Below are 26,043 nucleotides of genomic sequence, written 5' to 3' on the forward strand. Positions count from 1 at the left end.
CCATAGCCCTCTGGAACAGGGCGGGAGCCGATGTAATTCCGAAGGGTAGGCGACAGTATCGATAAAGCCCCTTATGAGTCACAATAGTCAACAGCTCTTGGGACTTTTCATCGACGTGCATCTGTAAATATGCTTGACTCAGATCAATCTTACTGAACTTTTGTCCCCCAGCCAGGCCTGCGAAGAGGTCATCGATGCGGGGAAGCGGGTATTGCTCTGCACACAACACTGGGTTGACAGTGACTTTAAAATCACCGCAAATCCGGAGAGAGCCATCTTTCTTCATTATTGGAACGATAGGAGTGGCCCATGAGCTATGGGTAACTGGTATTAGGACTCCATTGGTGACCAGGCGCTCCAGGTCTGCTTCAACTTTTGGCCTGATGGCATATGGCACAGTTCGGGCTTTCAGATATTTTGGTGGACTGCCAGGTTTAATGTTCAATGTCACAGTGATTCCCTTCATACTTCCCAAATCATCTCCAAAAACAGCAGCATGTTTCCTTAGTATAGGGGTTAGACTGGTTTCTTCTTTAGTCATCCGGTGCACTTCTGCCCAGTTCAGCTGAATCTTCCCAAGCCAAGACCTACCCATTAAGGCTGGGTAGTTACCTCTCACCACAAACAGTGGCAATTTAGCCGCCTGTCCATTGAGCTCCACCTTAACATCAATAGTGCCCAACATGGGCACAGCTTCACCTGTATACGTCTTCAGAACAGTTTTTGTTGCCTTAAGCGGAAGATGCTGTAGCTTTTCAATATACACAGTCTCAGGAACCAGCGAGACAGCTGCACCGGTGTCTAGTTCCATGCGTATAGGTTTGCCCTCCAATAAGGGGGTTACCCAGTATTCATGTGAGCCCGCTGCCAAAGACAAAACATGCAGTGGCACTTCCTCTTGTGAGGAGGTGTCACCTTGATCATCCTGGGTCTGCTCTAGGGTATGCAAGGTTCCTCTTTTTGTTGGCCAGACCACAGGCCTCTTTTTCTTTTGTTTACAGGCATACTCAATGTGTCCCTTTTTTCCACAGTGTCGACACACCAGGTCCTTACACCAGCATTCTGATGCCTGGTGTCCTGGCTTACCACAGCGGTAACATTCTTGACTCTGCACAGTTTTGTGGGTCGGTTCTTGTGACACTTTTTGCACCCTAGGGGGTGCACCGATGTATTGTGCCTCCCTTGTAGCCAGTTCCATGGAGACAGCAATATCAACAGCCTTCTGTAAGGTAAGCTGAGCCTCTGTCAGTAGGCGCTTCCGTATAGCTTCACTGCAGAGGCCACACACTAACCTGTCACGCAGGGCATCATTTAACATTTCTTTAAATTCACAGTGTTCTGCTAGCTTTTTTAAAATGGCTACAAATTGTACAACTGTTTCATCTTCCTTTTGGTCTCTTTTGTGGAACCTATATCTTTCAGCAATTACCAGTGGTTTTGGGAGAAATGAGACCCCGGGATTTCCACAATGTCACTGTAAGATTTAGTCTCAGGCTTAACAGGGTGTAGTAAGCTGTGTAGCAGAGAGTAGGTTTTAGCCCCTACAACAGTTAAGAATATTGGCACCTTCTTCGCTTCTGTAATGTCATTTGCAATACTAAAAAGCTCAAAACGCTCAGTACACACATGCCACTGCTCTGTATTCTCATCAAAAGGCTCCAGGGGCCTGGTCAGAGTAGCCATGATTTTTAGTTTCACTTTCACAGTCAGTGCAAACAAGCAGCTTTTTTTCTTTGTTTGGTCTTTACCTTGACTTCTACTTCCTTCTGTTACTGGAGCAGCACCAGGATCCCACCCTCGTCGCCAGTGTTAAATCCTTGGGGCAGCCGGTGTAGGAAGCAATCACTTGAGGCCAGAGAGCAGACAGCTAACCAAAACCTCCATTTTATTTACAGATATACAGAGAGCTCACTCAGCCGGTTGAAACCGGCTGAGCTATCCCTTAATAGTCTAACTCAGTTGCCATAGTAACAAAACCCATGACAACCAAATACACAACACCCAACTGCACCCCTCCTGCCCTAGGGACCCCCAACTGCACACTCTGCCCTGAAAGCATCAACCCCATTGCACCCGCTGCCTGGAGACACCCAAAACGATGCTGTCCCCCCACCCACCCAACTGTGAGTCTTCCTCAGGTGCATCTCCTTCCCCAGGACCGCGCCCAATTTCACTTCCCTGCCTGGAGACCTCCCACCCACCTCAGGATGTGTGTCCCCTGCCCCAGGAACTCTATACCCATGCAGACTCTGACCCCTGCCTGGGACCCCCTCCTCAACTGCAGTCTCTTCCCCAGGATACCCCAACCTCACTGTGCCCTGACCCTGGACCCGCATCCTCAACAGGGCCACACCCTCAGGTGGCATCCACCAGGCTCAGGGAGCAGCCCCACATCTGGACCCATAACCCTCTCCCCTACCCCAGCTCCTCAGAGTTTTATCACCTCCCTTTGTGCCAGTGAGGGGGCACTGGGTCTTGTGAGCCATGGTGACAAAGATGGCTGCCTCCTCCCTCTGGTGGGGACAGACCATGTGGAGCCCACCCAGGGGGCTCCGTCAACCCCCAGATGCCGCAGGATCAGCCCCACACAGCTTGACGGGGGGCAAGGGGGATAGGCTATAATAATGGCTTGAAGCACAGGGTGACAGAGCCCCCACATTGGACTCAGCCCGAACCCCTATCCCTGACCCCTTGGGCCCCCAAGCAGGGCAACTGCAAGGCAGGGTCTGCTCCTTGCATTAGTCTTCCTCCTGTTCACCAGCAGATGGCAGCAGGTGGCCAGGTTAATTCATAGAACCTCGGCGCCTCACCCTGCCGCTGTTGGGGTTGACTTCAGATTCATAGAATCATAGAACATCAGGGTTGGAGGGGACTTCAGGAAGTCTTCTAGTCCAGCCCCCTGCTCAAAGCAGGACCAACCCCTAAATCATCATAGCCAGAGCTCTGTCAAGCCTGACCTTAAAAACCACTAAGGAAGGAGATTGCACCACCTCCCTAGGTAACTCATTCCAGTGCTTCACCACCCTCCTAGTGAAAAAGTTTCTCCTAATATCCAACCTAAACTTCCCCAATGCAACTTGAGACCATTATTCCTTGTACTGTCATCTGCTACCACTGAGAACAGTCTAAGTCCATCCTCTTTGAAACCCCCTTTCAGGTAGCTGAAAGCAGCTATCAAATCTCTGCTCATTCTTCTCTTCTGCAGACTAAACAATCCCAGTTCCCTCAGCCTCTCCTCATAAGTCATGTGCTCTAGCCCCCTTATCATTTTTGTTGCCCTCCTCTGCACTCTTTCCAATTTTTCCACGTCTTTCTTGTAGTGCAGGGCCCAAAACTGGACACAGTACTCCAGATGAGGCCTCACCAATGTCAAATAGAAGGGAATGATCACATCCCTGGATCTGCTTGCAATGCCCCTACTTATACAGCCCAAAATGCCGTTAGCCTTCTTGGCAACAAGGGCACATTGTTGATCCAGATCCACCTTCTCGTCCATTGTAACCCTTAGGTCCTTGTCTGCAGAACTGCTGCCTAGCCATTCGGTCCCTAGTCTGTAACAGTGAATGGGATTCTTCCATCCTAAGTGCAGGACTCTGCACTTCTCCTTGTTGAACCTCATCAGGTTTCTTTTGGCCCAATCCTCTAATTTGTCTAAGTCCCTCTATATCCTATCCCTACCCTCCAGTGTATCTACCACTCCTCCCAGTTTAGTGTCATCTGCAAACTTGATGAGAGAGCAGTTCACGCCATCCTCCAGATTGTTAATGAAGATATTGAACAAAACCGGCCCCAGGACTGACCCTTGGGGCACTCCGCTTGAATCCAGCTGCCAACTAGACATGGAGCCATTGATAACTACCCGTTGAGCCCAACAATCTAGCCAGCTTTCTATCCACCGTATAGTCCATTCATCCAGCCCATACTTCTTTAACTTGCCGGCAAGAATATTGTGGGAGACCGTATCAAAAGCTTTGCTAACGTCAAGGAATAACACATCCGCTGCTTTCCCCTCATCCACAGACCCAGTTATCTCCTCATAGAAGTCAATTAGGTTAATCAGGAATGACTTGCCTTTCGTGAATCCATGCTGACTGTTCCTGATAACTTTCCTCTCCTCTATCACTTTCCTCTCCTCTAAGTGCTTCAGAATTGATTCCTTGAGGACCTGCTCCATGATTTTTCCAGCGACTGAGGTGAGGCTGACTGGCCTGTAGTTCCCCGGATCCTCCTTCTTCCCTTTTTCAAAGATGGCCACTACATTCACTTTTTTCCAGTCATCCGGGACCTCCCCCGATCGCCATGAGTTTTCAAAGATAATGGCCAATGGCTCTGCAATCACATCCGCCAACTCCTTTAACACCCCGGATGCAGCACATCCGGCCCCATGAACTTGTGCTCTTCCAGTCTTTCTAAATTGTCCCGAACCACTTCTTTCTCCACAGAGGACTGGTCACCTACTGCCCGTACTGTGCTGCCCAGTGCAGCAGTCTGGGAACTGACCTTGTTGGTGAAGACAGAGGCAAAAAAAGCATTGAGTTCATTAGCTTTTTCCACATCCTCTGTCACTAGGTTGCCTCCCTCATTCACCCCAACAAGGCCCAGAATCTGGTCTCAGAACCTGGCCCACTGGGCCCCACTGCACTTAAAGGCCTTAGCATTTCTGGGGTGAATAACCTGCAAAAACAAACCAGCTCGGGGCCAGTTTGTAGAGGACGGCAGCGAAGATCTCCTCGTTTAGTGCTGGCGTCGTCGTGTGGGAATTTACCGTATACGATTCAGCTGAGCCGCATCCATTCACACCAGCTGGCGACCTGGCCCATTGACCCCTTTTTCTCTTGAGTCTCTTGTGTCGCGATGTAGATCCAAGAATGCTCTTTCAAAGGGGGTGGGCACAGCGTTGTTGGTTGTGGTTTCTCCCTACTAAACAAGAGGTCCAGGGGTCATATCCCAGCAATCCCTGCTCTAAGTGTTTTTTTGTCTAACAGAGGAGGTGGGTAATTAACCATCGGAACACTCTGCTGAGAGTCATGGTGGATTCTCCATCACTGGCCATTTTTTAAATCAAGATTGGATGTTTTTCTACCAGCTCTGCTCTAGGAATAGCTGCGGGGCCGTTCTCCGGCCTGTGTGATCCAGGAGGTCCGAGTGGATGATCTCAGTGGACCCTTCTGGCCTTGGGACCTATGAATCTCTGGGTTTGTCTTCACTGCTGAACTGACCCGGTGATCGGCCCCCGGGTCTGAGTGCCCGGGTGTGACAGTGCCCACTGCAAAGCCAGAATGGAGTTGCTGCATCCCAGTGGCACTGCACTAGCCCAGGGGAGGCCTCGGGCTTCAAAGGGAGCCTGCTCTGGCTCCTAGCGCTGGGTTACTCTCTGAACGCTTTCAGAGCGACTTGGGGGAGAATGTCACTGGCCTTTCTGGGCCTGTGCTCTGATCCTGGCAGCCCAGAAAAGTAACCCAGCTTGGCATGCTCTCAATCTCTGCTGCAGCCTCCATTCCAGCCAGCGCCCAGGCATGGAGCCAGCTCTGAGCCATGGCCTACTCCCGCCACTGGCATTAATGCAACACCCACGAGCACGAGGGGGCAGACACAATGGGTGGGAGGCAGGGAAGGGCATGTTGCCCAGAGAAGGCAGCAGCATGAACGGTTCAGCCGTGGGGGCAGGACACCTGGGTGAATGGACGGAAGAGGAATTCCAAATGTGCAATCGGTCAAGCTGGCACAGCTTTGAATTGCAGTGTTTGGCAGCCGACCCTCCAGCTGCTCTTGCTGAGCTCGGGTGGGGGCCATGACACATGGCCGAGGATAGGGGGTGTTAGCTTCAGCAGGTGGCCGGAGAGGAGTTGTGCCTCTCGGGAGCCCTTGGAAGCCTCATGCCAATGCTGCCTTGTGCTGCTTGTGTCTCTGGCAAGGTCCACTGGCCAGGCGGACCGTCCATAGGCTGGCAGTGCATGGCCGTGCCCCCTCCAGGGCAGCATGAAGTAACTCAGGTCCCGGGGGATGCTGGGCCAGTTGGGGCCAGGCTGCGTGGGGCAGGCTCGGGTGTATTAGCAGCTGGAGGTAGCTCCTGGTCGCTGAGCCTGCTCCAAACCCAAGACCTGCCTTGGCAAAGCAAAGGTCCTAGACGGAGCCGTGTGCTCCCTCCCCTGCGTGCTCTGTAGCCCCTGTGAGAGCTGGGCACCGGTGTGGGGGGCGCTGGTGTTGTGGGGGTGGGTGGCCCTCAGCGCCGTATTCCCTGCAGAGCTCTGAGTGTCTCTGCGCTGAACAGTCTGCACGGGCACGAGGCCACTCCGGGCACCCTTCACTCTGGGCTAACAAAGTTTATGGGCAGTTAATTTCCTTGGGTTTCTTTCAAATCTCCCCTCGGCTCCCCCAGGTCCCATAGACCAGCTCTCGCCTGCCCCGGCCTCTGCCTCCTTGGTGAGGGTCACCCTGGGCTCAGCAGGCCCTGGCTGCACGCGAGTCCCTTTGCTCCCCTGACACCATCTCCTTGTGTCCCATCTCTGCCTGCCCAGCCCACTCTGCCCTCCCCAGCCTGTGCCCCACCCAGGGGTGGAGGTCCTCTTGGGCCCCGCAGGTCCAGGAGCTGGGGAGGATGCAGGAGCAGGGCTGGGACTGATGTGGATTTAGTGGGGGGCAGTCTTTTGGGGGGCTCACAAATGGGGGGCATGGATGTGGGGGTAGGTGGAGTCCAGCTAAAGCCTCCCCCTCATCTCCAACTGCTCTGCTTTGGCCTCCTGGCCCCGACTCACACACACCTGCACTGCTCTGACCCCCCTTTCCATCCGGGGGGAGCCTGGGGCAGCAGCAATAGAGAGGAATTGTGGGGCGATGGGAGGGAGGGAGATGGGGGTCTGAGCTGGCTCCATGTCCCTTCTCCCAATTCCATCACTTCACTGGAGGGGAAAGGGCCCAACTACCCCCTTTTGGCTCTGCTCCATCAGCACGATGGAGCACATGGAGCAAAGGGCCCTTTGAGGACGGGCCCTTGTTCACTGAGGGATCGTAGAAAAATGGCAGTTTTGGAAACCCTGTTCCTGGGCAAAGCTGCAGCCGTTGAACTGGGTGTTTCGGAACCGAGCTGCTGGCATGGTCCCTTCCGCTGAATAAGGGTCCTGGTGCCAGAGCACGGCCCCATGGAGTGAAGTTTGACCAAGGGGGTCGGATCCCACCCTGCACCAACCTCCACACGTGAGCGCTGCTCCAGAGCCCCCGCCCCGCACATCCCACTTCATCCCCCCCTCACATTCCCCAGCTCGGCTTCTACAAAGTTACAAGAATCAGAGCATGCGGCTGAGTCTGGGCTGCACAGCTGGAGCGGGGCAGTTGATCAAAGGCAGGGGCCCGGGCCAGATGTCAGCCTCAGGAGGATTTGCCTCTCCCCGCGCATCCGGGCGTGTGGAAGAGAAACAATGTGCAGCCGGGTAGCTGTGAAACCCCCTTGTTAGCCGGTGGCTCTGGGGGTGGCGCACCTGGCAACTCCCTAAGGGGAGAGCGCAAGCCAGGGAGATGCCATCCAGCAGGGAGCTCCTGGCCTGGGGCTCAGTCACCCTGGCCCTGTGCGTGGCAGCCCCAGGTAACGCCTTCCCCCCCAGGTAGCCCCAGGCTGTGCCCCCCAGGACCCATATCTCACTTCTCCCCTGGGCGGGGGGTGGGAGGAGAACTGAACACACAGGGGAATCGCTCAGAAGCTTTTCCTTCTTCTGGACTAACTTCTGCTCTGACTTATTGATCTGCTGCAAGTGGCTGAGCCTGTCACAAACACAGCTGCAGAGAGCGTCCGGGGGGCAGATACAGGGTCCCTGCACAGGGCTGGGGGAGTGACGCACAGAGCACGGGCAATAGCTAAAGGGTGTGCAGCTCAGGCACCCGAGGGCAGCTCAATGGGTGAGGCAGCTGCCTGTGCACACACAGACCCCAAAACGGAGAACAGGGGAAGCAGTGAGTAACAGCGGCTCCTTGTATTATACAGTGATGTTGTAGCCATATCAATCCCGGGATACTGAGAGACGAGGTGGGGCAGGAACAGCTTTTATTGGATCAGCTTCTGCTGGTGAGAGAGACACGCTTTGGAGTTTACCCAGCGCTCGTCTTCAGGTCTGTCCTGTGCAGTTTGATAGCTTTTCTCTCTCACCAGCAGGAGCTGGGTCAATACAAATGTTACCTCACCCACCTTGCTTCTCTGTACGGAGAGCTCTCCTCTGCAGCTTTAAGACATTTACGTAGGGAAGGTAAATGACATAAGAACATAAGAACGGCCCTACTGGGTCAGACCAAAGGTCCATCTAGCCCAGTGTCCTGCCTTCCTACAGTGGCCAGAGCCAGGTGCCCCAGAGGGAATGAACAGAACAGGGAATCATCAAGTGATCCATCCCCCGTCGCCCATTCCCAGCTTCTGGCAAACAGAGGCTAGGGACACCGTTCATGCTCATCCTGGCTAATAGCTATTGATGGACCTGTCCTCCATGAATTTATATAGGGGGTTGTTTTTATGCCTGTTATAGTCTTGGCATTCACAACATCCTCTGGCAAGGAGTTCTACAGGTTCACTGTGCGTTGTGTGAAGAAATATTTCCTTTTATTTATTTTAAACCTGCTGCCTATTCATTTCATTTGGTGATCCCTAGTTCTTGTGTTATGAGAAGGAGTAAACAACACTTCCTTATCTACTTTCTCCACACCAGTCATGATTTTATAGACCTCAATCATATCTCCCCTTAGCCATCTCTCTACCAACCTGAAAAGTCCCAGTCTTCTTAGTCTTTCCTCATACGGAAGCCGTTCCATATCTTTTTGCTGCCATTTTCTGAACCTTTTCCAAATCCAATATAGCTTTTTTGAGATGGGGCAACCACATATGCAAACAGTATTCAAGATGTGGGCGTACCATGGATTTATATAGAGGCAACATGATATTTTCTGTCCTATTTTTTATCCCAGTTTTGAGAGAGACTTTTGTAGCCCTTCGAAGTTTGTCTGGGTCTTAACTATCATCGTAATTTTGCATCATCTGCAAATTTGCCATCTCACTCTTTACCCCCTTTTCCAGATCGTTTAGGAATATGTTGAATAGGACTGGTCCCAGAACAGACCTCTGGAGGACTCCACTATTTTCCTCTCTCCATTCTGAAAATTGACCATTTAGACCTACCCTTTGTTTCCTATCTTTTAACCAATTACCAATCCAGGAGAGCACCTCCCTTCTTATCCCGTGGCAGCTTACTTTGTGTAAGAGCCTTTGGTGAGGGACCTTGTCAAAGGCTTTCTGAAAATCTAAGTTCACTATATCCACTGGATCCCCTTGGTCCACATGCTTCTTGACCCCCCACAAAGAATTCTAGTAGATTGGTGAAGCATTGGTGAAGAGGATGGAAAATGATAAAATACAGGGAGGGTCTGATCAGAAACAGAGAAATGAAAGCGTCCCATACAATTTACTTCATTTGATTCTACGCTTTTACAAAAACCATGTTGACTCTTTCTCAACAAATTAGTTTCATCTATATGTCTGACAATATTGTTCTTTATTATAGTTTCAACCAGTTGGCCTGGTACTGAAGTCAGGCTTACCGGCCTGTAATTGCTGGGATCACCTCTGGAGCCCTTTTCAAAAATTGGTGTCACATTACCTACCCTTCAGTCATCTGGTACAGGAGCTGATTTAAATGATAGGTTACACACTATAGTTGGTCAGTCTCAAATTTCACAGTTGAGTTCCTTCAGAACTCTTGGGTGAATACCACCTGGTCCTGGTGACTTATTGCTGTTTAATTTATCAATTGGTTCCAAAACCTCAATTTGGGACAGTTCCTCAGATCTGTCACCCAAAAAGAATGGCTCAGTTTTGGGACTCTCCTTCACATCCTCAGCCGTGAAGATCGATGCAAAGAATTCATTTAGCTTCTCCGCAGTGGCCTTATCGTCCTTGAGTGCTCCTGTAGCACCTCCATCGTCCAGTGGCCCCACTGGTTATTTGACAGCTTCCTGCTTCTGATGTACTTAAAAGAAAATTGCTATTACTTTATGAGTCTCTGGCTAACTGTTACTCAAATTCTTTTTTGGCCTTCCTATTTGTATTTTTACACTTCGTTTGCCAGTGTTTATGCGCCTTTCTATTTTCCAGACAATACATCTCCAAGAAGCAGTCATTTAAGATGTCAAGAAACTTTCTCTCTGCATCTCGTCCTGAGGTGACACGTACCAAGGCAATATGAGGATAATTGAAATCCCCCATTATTATTATTGAGTTTTTTATTTTAACAGCCTCTCTAATCTCCCTAACCCAACCCAACTGTCCCACAAGCTGCTCTACTCCACCAGCCATCCCATGAACCACTCCAACCATCCTGCAAACTACTCTGCTACTTGTTTAACAATATATCTTCAGGAACCCCCACTAGTTAACACAGCACTCAGTGACCTTAGCTCAGTAAATTTACCTTTTTGAGTGATTTCAGATTCATAGTAGGGGAACCTCAGTGCTGGTGCACCATTGGCACAAAAGGAATTCAGCTTAGAAATTTGATTTCTAAGAGAATCAAAATTAGCACTGCTATTCAACACTGGAAGGAAGGAAGGAAGGAAGGAAGGAATCTAACACTCACTTACCCCCAACCACTCTCAATTCACTGGGTTTTGGAACCCATGCCCCTTGTCTGGCAAGTGCTACTTAGTTGATTGTGACTCCCTCTGTCATAAAACAGGCTCATAGTCCTTCATTCACATAATCAGGGTAACAACACTTTATTCCTCCTACCCCATAACCAAGACATTGAGGATCCCACAGCTGTCAAAGTGACCATTTTTTGATCTGCCGTGGACTCATGCTAGGCAGAGTGGGTGTGCCTATGCAAACAAGATCCGCCCCCTAAGTTCTTTTCCACGCTCGCCATAATTCACCACCAGATGTCAGGGTAGAACTCATCCTGACTCTGCTTACATATCAATATGCTCATTTAATATGAGGTGCTCTAGTTCACCCATCTTATTATTTAGACTTCTAGCATTGGTATATGAGCACTTTAAATATTGTCTGCTTTTAGCTGTCTGCTATTACATGATGTAATTCAGGGGTTCTCAAACTGGGGATCTGGACCCCTCAGGGGGTCACGAGGTTATTAAATGGGGGGTTGCGAGCTGTCAGCCTCCATTCCAAACCCCGCTTTGCTGCCAGCATTTATAATGGGGATAAACATATAAAAACATATTTTTAATTGATTAGGGGTAGTGGCACTCAGAGGCTTGCACTCAGACCCCCCCACAATTTCAGTCCCCTGCCTGGAGACCTCCCACTCACCTCAGAGTGTGTGCCCCCTGCCCCAGCAACTCTATCCCCATGCAGACTCTGACCCCTGCCTGGGACCTGCTCCTCAACTGCAGTCCCTTCCCCAGGATACCCCCACCTTAATTCATTTTTGACTTTTACTTCATTTGATTCTACGCATTCTTTCACATCTAGTGCCACTCCCCCATCAGTACAACCTGTTGATATTTTGATTATCCTCATTCAACCGAGTTTCTGTGATGCCTTTAGGACAGTTTTTAAACTAAGGGCTGGGGGAAAGCCAGCAGGTGTGGAGGAGCACGTGGTTGGAACATCTCTTAGGGGAGGATCTATTATTACAGCATCTCTATGTCCTTGCGAGGGGAAGAGGATGGAAAATGATAAAATACAGGCAGGGTCTGATCAGAAATGGACAAATGAAAGAGTCCCATTCAATTACATCAGTGGTTCTCAAATGAGCTTAGGGGGCGGATCTTGTTTGCATAGGCACACCCACTCTGCCTAGCATGAGTCCACAGCAGACCAAAAAATGGTCACTTTGACAGCTGAGGGATCCTCAATGTCCCATGGAGGTCCTGGACTTCAATCTCTTACCTAGCAGCCTAAATTTGGCCTCCAGGGTCTCTCTCCTGTCCTTCCCTATGTCATTGGTACCTACATATACCACATGTACCATGACCACTGGGCTTTAGCGACAGGCACCTGACCCTAGCCGTGGCCTTTACCACCCACCTGTCCCCGTCAGCAGATCCCGGCCTTGCTAACAAGCAGATGAATCTGGCTCAAGGGGAGAAGCGGATGAAACGAACAGGCATGTACGACTCACCAAACCAGGGCAGGCCCAGGTTTCTGTCTAACCGGCTCTCCTATCCCCTGTTCTCGTCCCCCATCCCCAGCGCAGCACCTCAGAGGCTCCAGCCACTGACTGGAACCTCGTCCCATCAGGCTGGGGAGCTGCAGGTCCCCGTGGAGTGACGGAGCACCTACACGTCCCACTGCAGGTGGACGTGTGCCCAGCGCTGGAGCCAGGGCGTGTTGCCCAGCAGTTCCCGTGCTGCGGCGCGTGCCGGCCAATCTCATGGACCCGCCCAGAGCACACAGGGCAGATCTGCCCTGACCCCTCTCAGCCCCCACTGAGCTTCCCCCCGTCTGATCCAGCCAGTGCGGCGCTGGCAGGAAACATGCAAACTGGGGCCTGCCCAGTGTTTTTCAAGAGTCTACCTCCACCTCACCAGTAGATGGCAGTCGATGGCCAGGTTCATCCATAGCGAGCTGGGTGTCTGGCAAAGGCTGCCCGGCCTCGCTCCCAAGGGGGTGACTCTGCCAGGGGTCTGGGCTCAGGGGGAGCCCCAGGCAAAACGTTGGGGGCCAGGCCGGGCCCGATGAAGGGGGCACTGCCAGGGAGGCTGCGAGGCCTCGCACGCTGTGTAAAGTCCAGGTGCACGGACAGAGAGGAGGGAGACAGACACAGGGACAGAGACACGAGGCCCCAGGAGGCTTCAACACTTTATTGGTGTTAATCATTCAGGATGGGGGGACTCTGCAAAATCACAGGCCTTGAAAAAAGAAATATCCCACCCCCTCCACCCCCTGTATCCTCCCATGTCCCCGAACCCTCCAACAGTGTCCCCTGCCCTGTAACCCCCCCAACCCTCCGATGGAGCGTCCTAACCCTCCATCCCCCTTTCCCCCGATGGCACCCCCTGGCCTGCCATGCCCCCAACCCTCCTGCAGCACCCTCAGCCCTGCCGTTACCCCCGCCTCTGAGAGGGCCACCTAGGCTGCTGAGGGGGCCAAGGCCTCTGAGGGGGCAGCTGAGGGGGCCAAGGCCTCTGAGGGGGCTGCCAAGGCCTCTGAGGGGGCCACCTAGGCCGCTGAGGGGGCCTAGGCCTCTGAGGGGGCTGCCAAGGCCTCTGAGGAGGCCACCTAGGCCGCTGAGGGGGCCAAGGCCTCTGAGGGGGCTGCCAAGGCTCCTGAGGGGGCCAACGCTTCCGAAGACGCGCAATGTCCTGCCATCCCCCCAATGTTACGATGTCGCCCTCTGCCCTGCTGTCCCCCCAGCCCTCCAATGGTGCCCCCTGACCCACCATCTCCCCAACCCTCCAAAGGTGCCCCCTGCTCTCCCCTACATCCTCTGCTCTCCCCTCTGCCCCCTGCTCTTCCTCCTGCCCCCTGCCAGATGGGTGCAGCGGCTGCCTCATGGCTCGAATCTCATCAAGGCAGGCGCTGGGGTCGGGGCTGGGGTCGTTCCCTCTGCAGTCCCTGCAGCCGTTGGTGTCACAGCGCAGCAGGGGCACGTCGGGCAGCCGGTGCCAGGCCTCCAGCAGGCTTTGAGGATCCAGGTCCCGGTCCTGACGGTAGATCTGCCGGAAGATGAAGGCCTTGTAGTTGTGGTCGATGGGGAGGAAGGTGTCGCTCACCATCCGTAGGATGTTGTGGGGCCTCTTCACCAGCAGGCACGTCCCCGCACAGGGCGAGCGGACGGTGAAGAAGATCAGGCAGCTTCTCTCGTTGTAGGTCCGGGCCAGGAGCTTCTGCACGGGGCTGTTCCGGTCGCCCTGGAGCAGGCGCCACTCGGCGTGTTCCCCCGCCCTGCCCAGGCGCTGCATCCGGGCAGCCACAATGGGCCCTTCGTCTGGGTCGTACAGGACACCCTCTGGGTTGATGGCCGCCTGCATGTCCCGCAGCTTGTTCCTGCGCAGCATCTGTTCCAGACCAGATGGGTTCTCACAACTGGCTTTCTGCAGGCTGACGGCGAAGGCGTATTCAACAGCCAACCCATCCCTGAGCGAAGGCAAAGCAAAGGGCAGTGAGAAGACAGGGGGCTCTGAACAGCTCTGCTCCAGCCCAGAGCGGCAAACTTGGGGTGGGTCACACATGGCGCCGTCACTGGCCGGTTCTAGGCTCTCAGGGCTCCAGCCTGGATTAGGGAATGTTTGCTCCCTGGGAGAATGAAATAAACCTGGAGGGCGGTTTTTAGAAGAAACTGCAACAGGTGCCCCCAGGGATCATCAGCCTGGTGTGAGCTTTGGTCCGTCAGCCCCACAGGGCTGAGCGTTACCGCTTGAGCTCCAGGAACAAGCCGGAGCTTTTATGCGGAGCCACCCCAAGAGAGGGACGTGACACACAGTTGGCCCCAGCATACACAGCGATTTTCTGGAGAGCCGAAGAACACTGGAGATCAGGGCTCCTCATTTGTCCCCCCAGCTGTGGGAGGCGACTGTGATTGTGATTAAAGGGAGGCTGACAATGGCACCTATATGTGGCCCATTCAGTGTGAAAGGCTTTATGTCTGCCACGTTAGAGAGCTGGATTCTCATCCCACCTCTGCCTGAAGTGATCTTGTGCAGCTGAATTGGGGAAGGTTGGGGTCTCATAACTGAGTGAGGACAGGGCACTAATCTGTAAGGTCTGAGGCCTTTTTCAGGAATAAGCAGCAGCCCAGGAAGGAGAGAGTCATATTCCCTCTAAATTAAAAAAAAAAAAGTAAGATTGGGCTGTTAAGGCAGCATTCCTGTGCTAATAGTCCCCACCATCACCAGATCTTAAGATCATTAAAGAAAACTTTATTTGACAGCATTCAACAGTCTGGCAAGAAACCCACTTATTGTCGTACCTCCCGCAGGCATGCCGCCAAATCCACGTTACCACCGGAACTCCCACAGGCGCGCCGCCGAAGGCTGCCTGACTGCCGTGCTTGGGGCAGCAAAAAAACTAGAGCCACCCCTGCCTTTATAGTCCCCCACTTCTCTACTCTTTATCTAGATGGTCTCTGTCTGGTTCTTTGATTGTTTCTGTCAGTTGCAGAACTAATTTTACAAGATTTAAATCAAGTAAGGTGGCGGGTTATGATTGGGTAAAGAATTGTTTTGTAATGGGCTAGGATTGGAGAAAAACACAATTATGTAGCATTTCAGTTAACGATTAGTTCAGGTACAGCTAAGCCCAACTCAAGTTTCACTATATAAACTGGGGTCCAAAAGGAACGCAGTTCTTTGGAGGCTAACTGCAGGGAACAGCTGAAGATCAGAGCTGCCAGCCCTCAGCACCCTGCCAACCCTCAATGCAGCAGCTAGAGCCCCAGATGACCTGGCCCTGACTGGCCCCCAGGAAAAGTCCATCTGCCTTATTGGGAGTGGTGAGCATTGTCTGCTTCCCCTGTGTATGGGTGCAGAAGGAGCTGGGGCTCGCATCTGGGAAGGGTGATTGTGGGATTCAGGGGGAGATGGAGCCTGGAACTGAAAGCGGGGTAATTCCTGGGGATTTCCAAATTTTGTTTTGGAAAAATTAAAACCAGATTTCAGTTGGACCATATCTGAATATTTCATTTCAGCAAGATCCAAATATTTCCATTTCTGCTTTAGCAACTTGACTTTCCTGCTGTATAATATAATGTAATATAATATTTCACCTGTATATTATAAACAGTAATATAATATAAGTAAAAATATAAAATAAAGTCATAAGCAAATGTTTCTATCTAACAAAACATAATTCTAAAACAAAATTTGGAAATCCCATTCCATGGAAGTTTTCAAATTTTAGTAACTAATTTGGACTGAAAAGAAAATAGAAATTTCTGAGGGAATTGGAATTCCAGTTTCCAACCAGTTTTTCACAATAGTAATGAGACCCACAACCCCAGCCCGGTTCACCCCCAGAATTACCCCTCTTCCAGTTCCAGGCTGCATCTCTCCCTGCATCCCAGAATCACCCCTCCCAGCTCCGAGCCCCAGCTCCCCCTGCACCCCAAAATCACCCCTCCCAGCTCTGCCATGCACTGAGCCACCTATGCCATAGTAAATCACACAGGGCAAACGTGAAGCATCTTCCCCCCGTTTTCCTTCATTTACCACCCGAGGAGGGCAGACGGGTCCCAGCCAGATGGGAAATGCCCCACTGGCATATCACTCACTTATCTACATGATCCACAGTCTCTCTGAGCGCGGCCGGGTTGATGCTCCCGACAGTCTCTGGCCCGAAGCAGAGGAGAAGTGGCAGCAGCAGGAGTCCAGCCCTGGGCATCCGTCCCGACACCTGCACAGGACCCCACAGTGTCAGCACCCCTGAGCCTGGGCACAACCCAGAGCCACCAACCCACATCCGCTAGCCCCTGGTGTGCTACCGACAGGAGAGGGGGCAGGGGATAACCCCCTGGAGATTGATGGGGTGGGGTGTGAATGGCAGACAGGTCTTCCATGGGGCTTTATGGGCCGGGGCGGGGGAACAAAGGGGACTCACCTGGGATTCCATAGGGCAGGAGGAAGCGGTGGGGATTCACCAGGGTGTCCATGGGGCAGGAGGAAGCGGTGGGGATTCACCAAGGTTTCCATGGGGCAAGAGGAGGTGGGAGGGACTCACAAGGGTTTCCATGGGGCAGGAGGTGAGGGGCAGTGGGTACTCACCATGGTTTCCATGGGGCAGGAGTAGGAGGTGCCGTCACTCACTGACAGATGCTCATACCGGATCCCCAGTGATGGGCTCTCAGCTCCCAGCCCCTCTTCTTATAGCCGCATTCTTTCCACCCCCCCATGCTGCAGAGGGATGGTGCCCACTCCTGCTGTCCCCGTGACCAGGCCAGTGGCAGGGGAGGTGGGACTCAGCTAATTCATTCAATATTGCCTTGAAAGGAAATATTGTGGGGCTGAGCCAGGAGGGGTGGGGCAGACGGGTGAACAGGATGGGAGGTGGCAAGGGCCAGGGCAGACATGGTGCGGGATGGGAGCTGGGGAGGGCCAGGGCAGATGGGAGTGAGGGATGGGGTATGGTGAGGGCCAGGGCATACAGCAGTGGGGGATGGGAGGTGGTGAACACCGGCCAGCGCAGACTCCAGGCTGGAGCATTGGCCCTGTCCAGGTGGGTTGGTTTGTCTCATGCTGGGGGTCGACGGGGTGAAGTTCCTGATTCTCCTCCTCATGAGCAAGGCCTGGGGCCTCACATCTCTGCCCCTGTGTCTGGCGCTGTGACCCTCTGTGCTCCAAGGCAGTTCACTGGCACCCCCATATTTACCATGGTGATAGAATTCGGCTCTGTTGTGTACACAGTGAGCCTTGTGAGGCATCATTCGAAAGGGCTCGATCTGTTGAACATTAATGTCCTGGTGGATTGTATGTGCTGTCATTGTATGGACACTTATGAAGTTGTGGTTGGTGTGTGTCACTGGAAGATGTTCGGAGGTTGGAAACACCCACAACCAGTCTTTCAGGTACAACAGTGGAGAAATCAGATAGTGTTAATGGCCCATAGGGGGAATGCACAATCCCAAGAACTATCATGTGTGTCCAATGAAGGCTTCTCACAGGGAGCCCATAGACAATGGACAGGGCTTGACTCATGTCCTAACAAAAGATCTTTCCAGCAAGCTGGGAGAGCCTATAAAGGAAGTGAAGGGACTTTCGGCCTCTCGCTCTCCCACAACTCAACACCTGGGAGCACTGACTGGAGAATAAAGAGTGTGAACAGGGAGGTGGTTCCAGGCTGCAAAAGAGAATCCCAGCCTATGCAGTTAGGAACTCGACCATCTATGGAGTGTAGTCAATGGCTTTAGTTTGGTATTTAGTTATTGTGTGATGTCATGATTCCATTCTATAGACTCCTTATATGTTCGTCAGAATTGATTTATAGGTTTATAATAGTATAAGATGAAGCAATATTTTGAGAAACTAACTAATAAGTCAGGCAAACTGAAACAGGAGAAGACTGTGGGCTAAGGCCTGCTGAAAGGCTTTAGCTTAGCTATTTTAGGCCTTGAATAGCAGTGGGTGATCTAAAAATGAGGGGTAACTCAGTGGTCTAAGCATTGGCATGCTAAATCCAGGTTTGTGAATTCAATCCTTGAAGGGGCCCTTTGGGGCTTAGTCCCACTTTGAGTAGGGTTTGGACTAGATGACCTCCTGCAGTCCCTCCCAACTCTGATAATCTATTTGTTTTTTAAAACAAAAAATTAGATTTGTGACCATAAATCAGTATTGACCATGACAGAATTCTTTCTGATTGGGTACTGCACAATACTGTTTCTTTCCTGCAAAGGCTATTTGCTTCATAGGAGCTTTCCATGCAATTAGTTGTACTGGACATGATACTTGTGTTACATTTACTGCCAGTAAGTTTTGTTGGTACCTTTCCAGCTGACCACACAGTGGGGTTATTACCTTCAACATGTTTCACCCCCAGATTCATTGATGCCCCTTTTGAGAGCAACAAGTTATTTGTGGGCGGGGTGAAAATAACTTAAATTTCTTACAGGTACTGTCCTGTCACAGTGGGGGGCTCAGGGCAGAGGATCGGGGTGGGGGTGTTGCAATACGACAGTACCTGTTAGAAATTTAAGTGTGGGGTGCAGGGGGCTGGGGGCTGGACTGTGTGTGGGTGTGGGGGAGCTCAGGGCAGGGGGTTGAGGGTTGTGGGGGGCTCAGGGAAGGGGGAGGGGATGTGGGGAGGCTCAGGGCAGAGGATTGGGGGCTTTGGGGGGCTCAGGGCAGAGGGCTGGGTGTGTGGAGGTGCAAGAGTCAGGGGAGGAGGCTGGGGGTGGGGGCTCAGTCCAGGAAGGGGGCTAGGTGTGTGTGGGGGGGGAGTAGGAGTCAGAGCAGGGGGGTTGGGGGCTGTGGGAGGCTCAGGGCAGGGGGCTGGTTGTGTGTGGGGGGGTGCAGGAGTCAGGGAAGGGGACTGTGGGTGCGGAGGGCTCAGGGAAGGGGATTGGGGTGTGTGTGTAGGAGGGAGTGCGTGGGGGGAGACTCGGAGCTGGGACAGTCCCGCTCATGGCTGGGTTACCTTATCTGGCTGGTGGACGGGTCCCTGCCCTGCTGCTCCTGTTTGCTGGCAAGGGAGCTGTGGGCTGGTTGGGGAGGGGCCCATCTGCTGCAGGGAAATGGATGGCAGTGGACGTGAGAGACCCCCCTGGCCTGCCGCTCCCTTCCCTGGCTTCTTCCCAGGGGCTGCCGGCAGCAGTGTCCACCACAGGCACTGCACGGGCGCTGCCTGGCGTCCAGCGAGAGAGGGGAGAGAGGGGCAACAGGACAGGCGCGGACACCCCACCAGGAGACCGGTTTATTTTCTGGAGTACGTAATTGATGTGCTTTCCGATTTTTTTAACATTCACCTTACTTTTAATTGAAATTTCTGTACCAAACAATTCTGTAATGCTCCATAGAATTTCCAGTGGCCTTGTTTTTTGGGTTTTTGGGGTTTTTTTTGAGGAACATAGAGAACACAGAATCATAGTATCATAGAACTAGAAGGGACCTGGAGAGGTCATCAAATCCAGTCCCCTGCACTCATGGCAGGACCAAGTAGCATCTTTAGACCATCCCTGACAGGTGTTTGTTTAACCTGCTCTTAAAAACCTCCAGTGATGGAGATTCCACAACCTCCCGAGGCGATTTATTCCCGTGCTTAATCACCCTGACAGTTAGGAAAGTTTTCCTAATGTCCAACCTAAACCACCCTTGCTGCAATTTAAGCCCATTGCTTCTTGTCCTATCCTCAGAGGTTAAGGAATCATTTTTCTCCCTCCTCCTTGTAACAACCTTTTACTGTTGTCATGGCTCTTCTCAGTCCTCTCTTTTCCAGACTAAACAAAACTAATTCATTCAATTACTATTGTCTATTTTTAAACCCAAATTAGCGATATCCTGCACCTGTTGTTGATAATTGGCAATCTTATTCCCAAGGATTACTGAGGAGAAAGATGCCACTTTGGTATCTGAAATAACTGAATTTTCTCATTTGCCAATCAGACAAATATAACACAGCAGGGATATGTGTGAATTGTACCTGATTAATTAATACCCCTGGCACAGGTTTGGCAGTGAGACCACTACCAGGGCCTTCTTGCAATATTGGACATTTTGCTGAGTTTTGGGGCTTATGGTTCTTTTTAACTATTATTGTCTGTACCTTTACTTTAACTACTGCTTTAACAGAGGCTCCTTGAACAATTGCAATAGGAGGCCGATTTCTCTTGGGATTTCTTGGTTGGGTTTGAATATAACTCTAAGCTTTAGACAATTAGTCCAGCACTCCCGGCAGAATGCTTCCAGGGTTAATGCATTATTACTTTACCCCAAAGTGCTGGTGAAGAATTGTTAACAAACAAATTAATACATTGTGGGTTTGTTTCCTTACCAGGCATTTCATTAGAGAGCCAAGCCGCTGAAAGTCTATTGTGAAATGTATGCGGTGACTTGCCTTCCCATTGCTTCATGTTAGCTACCAAAGTCACTCCTGCCTGGCTTGGGTGCATGTGGAGGCTCTGGTTTGGGCGCTAAAGTGTCTTGGGGTACAATGGGCATGTACTCGCTTGAACTTGAGACTGTAGCCGCCAGAGCTGAACCCAGGGAAATGTGATTGAGGTTAAATAGAATGAAAGGCTCCAGATTTGGTGCTGAAACCCAGGACCATAGAAAACGCAAGAAACCATAAAGAACACGTGGAACCATAGTAAACACAGAAACCCAATAAGAAACAAAGGTTTTAAGAAAAAATATATATATCTAGGTCAAAAGTCATACTGGGAGACGTCCTGCTTTTGCTTACGCCTGCTTGCATTCCATGTTTGTCTGTCTGGGTAATGTTGTAAACATTGAGGTCAGGGGAAGAAAATAGGAATTGCAATTGTGTAATGGACCCTTGAATTCACGTATGGGTAAAAGCCCCCTAAAAAAATACAACCCCAGTCTCAAGTTCAAGCGAGTTGCAGAAACGCAGCACCACCATTGCCAAACCAGCTGGTGTTTTGCTAGGAACCAGGACTGATGGAGGTTTGGGGTGGATACGGGACAGGGAAATGTACTCGAGAGCCCTACGCCAACAGCTTCTCTGCCCCCTTCAGCCTCCTGGGGACATTGGGATGGAGGTTTGGCTTGTGATGGTCCCGTCCAAATGGGTTGCTGTTTGGAACCGGAAAGTCTTCTTCCCAGGTGAGGGGAAACTGAGGCAGGGCTCACCCGGCGCTAAGACTGAGCTGCTTCTCTCCAGCACCCGACTGGCCAAGGGGGCTCGGCACACAGGGATGGAGGCCCAAAGGGACACACTATTGTTCTAACGCAGGGCTAATGGGGGCAGGATGTACATGCCAGGAGGGGTAAGAGAACAGGAAGGGCCAACTTGGATCACATTTGGGACTAGGCTCCCAGACACCCCCCGTCCTTCAGCAGCTCCCAGTGCTGTCCAGCGAGCGACGGCTCCATGGCAATAGGACTGAAGGCACAGCTGGGGGGTGGGTGTTTGGGGTCACACAGCCATCTGGTCTTGGGAGGGACTCACTGAATGTCTAATACTCCTGAGGAGACCGTCTGTCTGCCCACCCCTTCTGTGCCCAAGTGGTGCCCCCGGGGACTATGGGGCAGGGCAGTTCATGCCCCTTGGTGGATGTGCTGGTGCCTGGGCACTGCGGGCGGGCACCCTGGGAAGGGGGTTCATAGTCCAGCCTGGGTTAGTGGGAGGCTCCCCTCTGGGTCCAGCTCCCCGAGCTGCCAACGGCCCCAGCCCAAGCTTCCCCTGCTGGTGCAACTGTGGCTTGAGAAATAAACGACCCTTGTGGCCAGGGTGTTGGAAAAGGAGCCGTTGGGCCAGCAGGCTCCACCCCCGAGGGACCAGCTGCTGGTGGCCTTGTCTGTGGCAGGGATTGGGGAGCAGGTGAGGGCTCCCTCCTGAGCCCTCACCCTTCCTCTGGGGGAAAGGGACCCCCAGGAGAATGAGAACCTGGGATCCGGGTGAGAGGGAGGGACCAGGGCAGAGCGAGGATCCCCAGCGGGCTGGGCAAGGGGGGTAGAGCATCATGGTGAAGGGGTCTCTGGGAGGCCGGGGGGGACGCAGAGAAGGTATTTCTGTCCGTTTGGGGGAGAGCAGGGGGCTGGGGGCAGAGTAGGGGGCATGGAGGAGAGCAGGCAGCTACCAAAGTCACTCCTGCCTGGCTTGGGTGCATGTGGAGGCTCTGGTTTGGGCTCTGGTTTGGACACAGGTTAAAGTGTCTTGGGCTACAATGGGCATGTTAGATTTCAAATGAATGATGCCACTTGTTCTTTTTATTATGGCTCCTGACTCGATTGGCTTAGAGAGATTAAAGTGACTTTTAGATTGCAAAGACTTTTGTCTTTCTTGAGAGATGCTGATATCCAGAATTTCACCCTTACAGGCTTTTACAGCAACTTCTACAGTTCCCTGAGTTTCTTGCAAGAAACGACCCCATTGTGGATGGGCTTGCAAGATATTTGGCTTACCCGTATTCTGTTCTTTCCCCCCTCTCTTTCATTATAGATACTAATTGCTGTTCCTAACTCTAGTCCTAACTTTCCAGATTGTTCCGTTTCCTGTTGCTCTTCCAGTCTGATTTTAGCTTTCAGCCTGGTAAGTGGGGGTGAGATTCTACCTCCGCTTGCTGTAGGTTGGTCATTCCCAGGTTCCACCACAGCTACTGGAATATCTGGAATGATATTTACAACATATACATGTGGCAACTTCATCTCCATGCAATTATTCTCCACATGTACTTGAGGGATCTGTCCATTTTCCCCTTATCTATCTATTACCTGTGGATACAGATCCTCTAGAATGTCACAAGTTTGCTTTATTGCCTGCGTTTTGTGACCTATCTCTGCTGTTTTTACTTCTTGCCCAAACAAATGTTCCTGCCCCGTGGCTTCTCTTTCACACCATAATTTTATAACCAGCCTCTTGCAGGTGTTGCTTACTGTAGCTTAAGTCTCTTGCCAAACTCTTCCTTTGATTAAGGAGTACAGGATTGACCTCCCTTACCCTACTGAGCTGTTTTTTCAATGTCTAACTAGACTTCTGCTCTTTGCATAAGGCTTGTTTTACCTTCTGCAGTTGTTTTACCTCTCTTTTAAATGCTTTTCCATAGGATATTACACGCTATAGATACACAATCCAGGGCTATTTCTTTCACCTCTTAAGCCTTTTCCCCCCACCTTTTCCTTTTCAAAGAGGAAACACCATAAATTTCAGGGATCTCTATGGGCCCCAAGCACTACAGTAGTTTTTAACTAATCCTCCCCCACGGGCTTTAATGTAGTCTCGCACAAAGGCCTCCCAGGACATTTGTGGAGTTGGAATTGTTGCAATAAATGCCTGACTGGGTAACTTATTTTGTTCCCTATTTCTTTTGGAAAAGTGGCTGGCGTCCCTTCCTTGCTCCCAAAATGGTTACAGAGATTTGATTTGATTTTTTAAATTGGGAAGGGTTTCTGGTGCTTACTTCTCCTTCAAAAGCAGCAAAGAGTCCTCTGGCACCTTATAGACTAACAGACGGATGGAGCATGAGCTTTCATGGGTGAATACCCACTTCGTCGGATGCTTCTCCTTCAGGAGATTTACAGCTGGAGCACACCGAGAGGAGGGGCAGTGACCAAGGCAAGCCCACAAAGATTTCCTTGATCCTCCATCAGTGGCATAGTCCAGAGGAGTTTAAAATTTGGGGAGCTTATTAATTAATATGGTGTGTGTGGGGGGGGGTGCTTGTTGCTTATTATTGACAAGTGACGACGAAGTGTCCGACCCACTCTGCCACGCCTGGTAGGGGGCTTGTACCCATACATGAATTCAAGGGTCCCTTACACAATTGCACTTTTGACCTAGATATATTTTTTTTTCTTAAAACCTTTGTTTCTTATTGGATTTCTGTGTTTACCATGGTTCCACATGTTCTTTATGTTTTCTTGCGTTTTCTATGGTCCTTGGTTTCAGCACCAAATCTGGAGCCTTTCATTCTATTTAACGTCAATCACATTTCCCTGGGTTCAGCTCTGGTGGCTACAGTCTCAAGTTCAAGCAAGTTGTCTCTGTTCTAGATCTGGAGCCCATAGGAACACAGGAAACCATCGGCAAGTAACACATACAATTACAAGAGCCTCTCTCTTTTAGCAGTTTTATTAAAGTTGGCAATAAAATCATAAAAGTTACAGCACATCTAATTCCAAATCAAGATATGTGCCATGCACTAATTATAACTATAGACAGAATTACATCCTCCTAGGTGGCATTAGAATCTGTCAGCCCTCTCAAACTCCGTCGGCCCTCGCATGGATTGATTGTTACTATGGGAGTGGTTCCTGCTGGAGTTTCCCATAGGAAGCTTAGTTTACTTACTTTGGGCACCCTTTTTGATACTGTGACGCTGTCTATACCTACATTCGGCACATGTACATGACAGCATCGTCCCTCTCTTTCTTATCGGTCTATGTTCCCTGGAGACACGAGGGACCCCGAATTCTATAGGCTGTCTTGTGGTTTAAGGCACGTGTTACAAGCACATTTTATTGTTACAGCATTTTTATGATTTAAATTTAACTTTCCCACTTTGACTTTCTCAATATTACCCGTTTCTGCCTCTTTTCTTAGAATTTTAGGGCATCGGGTTCTTTTTAGGTTACCAACTTACACCACGTTTTGTATTCAAAGCCTAAAATAGCTAAGCTAAAATCTTGCAGGCCATAGCCCACAGGCTTCTTGCATTTCAGCTTGTCTGACTTATTACCTAGTTCCTTTAAATATTGCTTCATTTTAGTCTTTTCTAATTCTATAAATCAAATTCTGATTAACATACAAGGAGTATATAGAATGTAATCATAACATCACACAATAAATGAAAACCAAACTAAAACCCTTGGCTACATTTCTCCCCCTTGATAGAGTCAGTGTTATCTCATTATCAAGTGATGATTAGATTATAAGTGCCCTGTCACATACATATGACAGCATGTGACAATGATTAATGCAATAAGACACATATATACTTGATAGAACATTCACATTTAATAGAATCATAGAATCCTAGGACGGGAAGGGACCTCGAGAGATCATCTAGTCCAGTCAGTCCCCTGCACTCATGGCAGGACCAGCACCATCTAGACCATCCCTGGTATGGGAATATCTAAACTGCTCTTAAAAATCTCCAATGATGGAGATTCCTCAAGCTCCCTTGGCAATGTATTCCAGTGCCTAACCACCCTGACAGTTAGGAAGTGGTACATTGTTAGGACAGTTAGGAAATGGTACATAGTTATAAGCTGCTTTTGGAACTTGTTGTGGACTTATGCTTTTCATTACCTTATAAGTATTAACGTTCTTGTATTCTTTTTTTTATATTCTTTTTGGTTGTTGCGGGTGTTGTAACAGTTGACCACAGAGGTAACAGAATAGGAAACACATGCGGTAAAGGGTTTTTGCCTTCCTCTGTAGTGTGGGGTAGGGTCACTTGCTGGAGGATTCTCTGCATCTTTAAGTCTTTAAGGCACGATTTGAGGACTTCAATAGCTCAGACATAGGTTAGGGGTTTGTTACAGGAGTGGGTGGGTGAGATTCTGTGGCCTGCGTTGTTCCTATGGGCTCCTGATGTAGAACAAACAGAGATTACTCTGTTGAATTTAATACTGTAGCCACCATGGCTAAGCTCAGGGAAACATGATTAATGTAAAATAGAAATAAAAGGCTGCGCAGGGTGAGACACTGCCTGGTTCAAATCCTGTTTAGTTTTTAGAACTAAGACTGCAAATTAGGTTTATTTCCTAGGTGACCAACTTTGATCTCTACACTCACTATTTACAATCACTTATCATCTGTCTTTCTGTAGTTAATAAAACTGTTTTATATATTACGTAAAACAGTGCGTTTTGGTTGAAGAGCTTGGGGAATCTGCTCAGTGTACACAAGCTGGTGCATGTCCTCTCCACATCGAGGGCGGAATGGACTGGGTTATCAATGGGTAGACGATGGACACGGCTTCACTTATATTTTACAAG

At 50.7% G+C, this 26,043-nt stretch overlaps 1 protein-coding gene across 1 annotated transcript; it reads right to left on the reverse strand.

Moving 5' to 3' along the window:
* Nucleotides 1-12,545: 12,545 nt before the first annotated feature.
* Nucleotides 12,546-17,244, reverse strand: LOC123349973. Its single transcript, XM_044988309.1, has 4 exons — nt 16,693-17,244; nt 16,203-16,324; nt 13,318-14,071; nt 12,546-12,710 (listed from the first exon to the last, which is right to left on the reverse strand). Exons 1-4 carry the CDS (start codon nt 16,702-16,704, stop codon nt 12,546-12,548), a joined length of 1,053 nt encoding a protein of 350 aa, XP_044844244.1. The 5' UTR covers nt 16,705-17,244.
* Nucleotides 17,245-26,043: the final 8,799 nt, after the last annotated feature.

This window comes from Mauremys mutica, chromosome 15, assembly GCF_020497125.1.
Source record: "Mauremys mutica isolate MM-2020 ecotype Southern chromosome 15, ASM2049712v1, whole genome shotgun sequence".
NCBI lineage: Eukaryota > Metazoa > Chordata > Testudines > Geoemydidae > Mauremys > Mauremys mutica.

Excerpts from the sequence above, each read along its gene's own strand:
- LOC123349973 (XM_044988309.1), bottom strand. Across the intron at positions 14,072-16,202 it reads ACTGTGGATCATGTAGATAA|GGATGGGTTGGCTGTTGAAT; the intron begins GTGAGTGATATG and ends GCCTTCGCTCAG. Across the intron at positions 12,711-13,317 it reads GCAGGGCAGAGGGCGACATC|CGTGCGAGGCCTCGCAGCCT; the intron begins GTAACATTGGGG and ends GACTTTACACAG.